At 43.0% G+C, this 3,622-nt stretch overlaps 1 protein-coding gene across 1 annotated transcript in view; it reads right to left on the reverse strand.

Moving 5' to 3' along the window:
* Positions 1-3,355, reverse strand: part of syt11b (synaptotagmin XIb) — a 7,914-nt gene extending 4,559 nt beyond the window's left edge. The window contains exon 1 of the mRNA XM_007576921.2: positions 3,101-3,355. Coding sequence (XP_007576983.1) covers positions 3,101-3,134 — 34 coding nt within the window. The 5' untranslated portion in view covers positions 3,135-3,355. The remainder of the gene's footprint in view (positions 1-3,100) is intronic.
* Between the last annotated feature and the right edge of the window lie 267 nt (positions 3,356-3,622).

Genomic DNA, 3,622 nt, shown 5'->3' on the forward strand with positions numbered 1-3,622 from the left:
TTGAAAACAGGAAAATAAAGCTGGAAAATGACTGAACCAAACTCTGCAAGGAAACTACTAGTGAGGATTTAACTGCTCAGAGTTGAGGAAGATGGTGATGATGAAGAGGAGAGCAGGCCTTTGTTTGCAGCATACAGTGCAGCCTTGTTGTCCTGATGCGTCTCATGAGACTCACTGCTGCAGCTTCACTGAGACCTGCAACAACCTGACTGCAGCGCGGAAATAAAACCAGACGAACGGCCGATTTAAACGTGTAAAAAATACAAAACTGCAACGTTTCAAACTCATCTGCATCAGAATAACACAACCTGCAGCCGATCGCTGCAGCCGATCGCTGCAGCCGATCGCTGCGTTGCTGCAGCCATTAAAAGCCTGAAAGCTTTCCTCCGTTTCCGGCTTTCATTCAGACTCCAGCGGATGATGTCATGTTTGGGAAGAGTTGAAACAGCTCAGCTCACTGCTTAGCAACACACACACACACACACGAGCTGAGAGTATGTGTGTGTGTGTGTGTGTGTGTGCGATTCACTGATTCTGCCGCTGAAAAACCTCCTGATTCTCTGTAATGTTTCGTTTGAGTGAAGTAGTTTCTGATTGGTTGGATGTTGTTTTGGGCCGGATCCCACCGTCTCAGCTGCAGTATGCTTCTCCAAAATGTTCATTTTTCTCAAGACGATTAAACCATAATTTTACATCAACAAGATGATTTTCACAGAGCTGTCAGCTGAAAAGTTGTTATATTTCAGAACTTTTCCACCATATTTATAATGAATTATTCAAAACATTTCCTGAAAATGATTTTGTTCTGCTGCCGCTGATCCGATTTAAACCTGACCAGAGAGGGTGTGATAACTTTCTGTATTCGGTCCAGAATTGATCAGTAACCTGTTAAAAATCAGATTTTACTTCTTGTTCCATGAATGCATCAGAACTCCCAGGTTTCTCCTGGTCTGTAAACGCGTCATTAAACAGCTTCTACTTAAAGCAGGGGAGCAAAAACTTTTCGTTTTAGGTAATAATGTGCAGAAATATTCACACCCCATAAACTTCACATTTTCTCTCATTTCTGTGGAAGTTCATTTCCACAGACAAGATTTTCCACCATGAAAGAAAAAATAAAAACTCAACAGAAAGTCACCATTTTGAGATTTTAAACCATAATTAGAGACATTATGGGATGACTTGGACCACTGCAGATTCATAGGTTAGAATGGCCTAGTCAAAGTCCAGTCTTAGCTGATGTTCTCAGATGTTCTGCTTCAAAGTTTCATTAAATATACTGTAACAAACACTTAAACTGTTCAGCGCTCTGAAGTCTGGCTGGAAGATTATTCATGTTGCACAATAATGCTAACACCTATGCTAATGCGATGACATATATGCTAAGCTAAGCGCTATTTTTAGCTGTGGAAGGAGAGGTAGAGTTACAAAATGAAGCTTGCTAAAAAAACGATTAAAGTGTGGAAACATTTTAAGCTAAACTGGAACGACAGTAAAATTAGCTTCTACGATAGCGCGCTGTTAACGTAGCCGAACAGGAAATAGCCGCTGCAGACATCCGAGTTGACCGCAGTCGACGACAGGCGCGTTTATGTTGGCTTTGTTGGACACGTTTACCTGAATGTGAGATAGTCTGTCATGTTCCACATGTAGGACTAGGAGGAATGCTACATGTAGCAGCTCGTAGCGGCTAGCTGGCAGGGTGCTAGCTAACAGGGTGGGAAATGTAACAGAAGAAAACTAGTGTGAAATAAAGCAGCAGATTGATGGCATGAGATGAAACCTTCTATTTGTTGCTTTTATCTTAATTTAAATTAAATATGTAGAGTTTATATTTCAAGTTTAAAGTATTTGCAGTAGTTAGTTGGATTTAATAAGAGTTGAAACATTTTAAGCAATAAAATCTAAAAACTGAGTTAATTTACTTAAATGTTCTTTTTTTTTGTTTTGTCTTTAAGTCAGAAAAGAAGCTTGAAGTCAGAACCTGACTTTATTTTGTCCAATTAGTAAATTACTAAAATAATTGCTCGCTGCAGTGCTATGCTAAACTGCCACAATAAACTGAGCTTTCTGGCTCTGCAGAGCAGGGCTTCCACTTCGACACCAAGTCTCTCAATCCAGGGAGGATTAATCATCCATCGCTTAATAATCCAGGATTTATGTTTTTCTTTAGCAGCTTCAACATCAGAAATGAGTCACTTTAACCTGATTTTAGGTTAGAAAACCAAACCTAGAACTAGACCCATGCCCGGATCGGCCCAGGTTCCCTGGTTTAACAGACCTGTTTTGGATTAAATGATCCCTAATCTCATCTCCGTCCAATGTCTTCAAAGCCCAAGCAGCAATGACTTCATGGGACAAGGGCGCTTCAGAAATTCAGTTTATATCAGTATTTACTGGATTGTTCAAGATTCTGCTGTTTAAAATGAATCTGGTCCGGTTCTGGACCGCCTCATCCCCAGAAAACAGATTATTCCTCCGCGTCAGCAGCGACAACTCCAGCGGGACAAAGATGGGTTTATAAGGACAGATCATTCCTCTGTCGCAGGGAACAGACATGACGTCAGCCTCTACCCACCCGTTACTGGCACGCGACGCGCACGCACGAGAGGGCGGCAGACTGTGCGTGGGAACGCGCCCTGTTTTTTTTTTTTTTTTTTTTTTTTTTAACCCACCCGAGTTTGGGCTGTTTTTAAACCATCCGTGGGGTCGAATTGACACAATCAATCACGTCACAAATCAATAAACGTTTCATGTTTAATTCTTCAGGAATGATGACGCTGTTCCTTTGAAATGTTCCTGACAGCAGGGGAGCCTCCATGATCTATCCATCATCTACACGCAGGTAAACATTATTAATGATATTCTGATCATGTTTAAAAATCACTAGCGTCAAACTCAGAGGAATATCCAGGCCTGGAGAGGCGACCTCAACGGCTGCAGGTGATTTATCAACATGGCACGGATCATTTCCCTCCTAAACACCTGATGTTTTCCCCAAAACGCTTTTAAAACACAAATTACACACATTTGGAGCATTCAAAAAGGAGAGTTTTGGTGTTAAATTGCGAAAAGGATCGGACTCCGGCCCGGTTCTCACCGTAGGCGGGTCCCAGCTCGATGATGTCCGCCATTTTGTGGTTCAGAGGAGGCTTGGATCCTGGCCGAAAGAAGCGCAGAGATGGAGGAGGAACCGACTCGCTGCCGCCCGCTGTTACTTCACATCCATAAAGGAGGGAAACCAGCAGGGAGGAATCACCGAAAACACGCCTCTGGCCCGGGGGAAGGAAGCCTTCATGTGTCCGCTGACGGAGCAGCGTCGGTCCGCTCAGTCCGCCTCGGTGGGTCGATCAGTCTGATTCACTGCGCAGGGATGCTGGGGATGCAGGGAGGCTGCGCGGAGCTGCCGAGAGGAGACTGCACGAAGATCGTCTGTGCGAGGTAATGACTCACTGCGTGGAGAACGATAATGTTGTTTTTCTGAAATGAAGTTACAATAAAAATGTTTTGGGGTTTTTTTATTATAGGTTTCAGTTAAGTAATTAGTTCAAGTTCAAGATACTTTATTGTCATTCACATCACGTATCACATGAGGTGGAACGAAATTGAGAGTCACAGCCCC

Source organism: Poecilia formosa, unplaced genomic scaffold (assembly GCF_000485575.1).
Source record: "Poecilia formosa unplaced genomic scaffold, Poecilia_formosa-5.1.2 Scaffold420, whole genome shotgun sequence".
Taxonomy (NCBI): Eukaryota; Metazoa; Chordata; class Actinopteri; order Cyprinodontiformes; family Poeciliidae; genus Poecilia; species Poecilia formosa.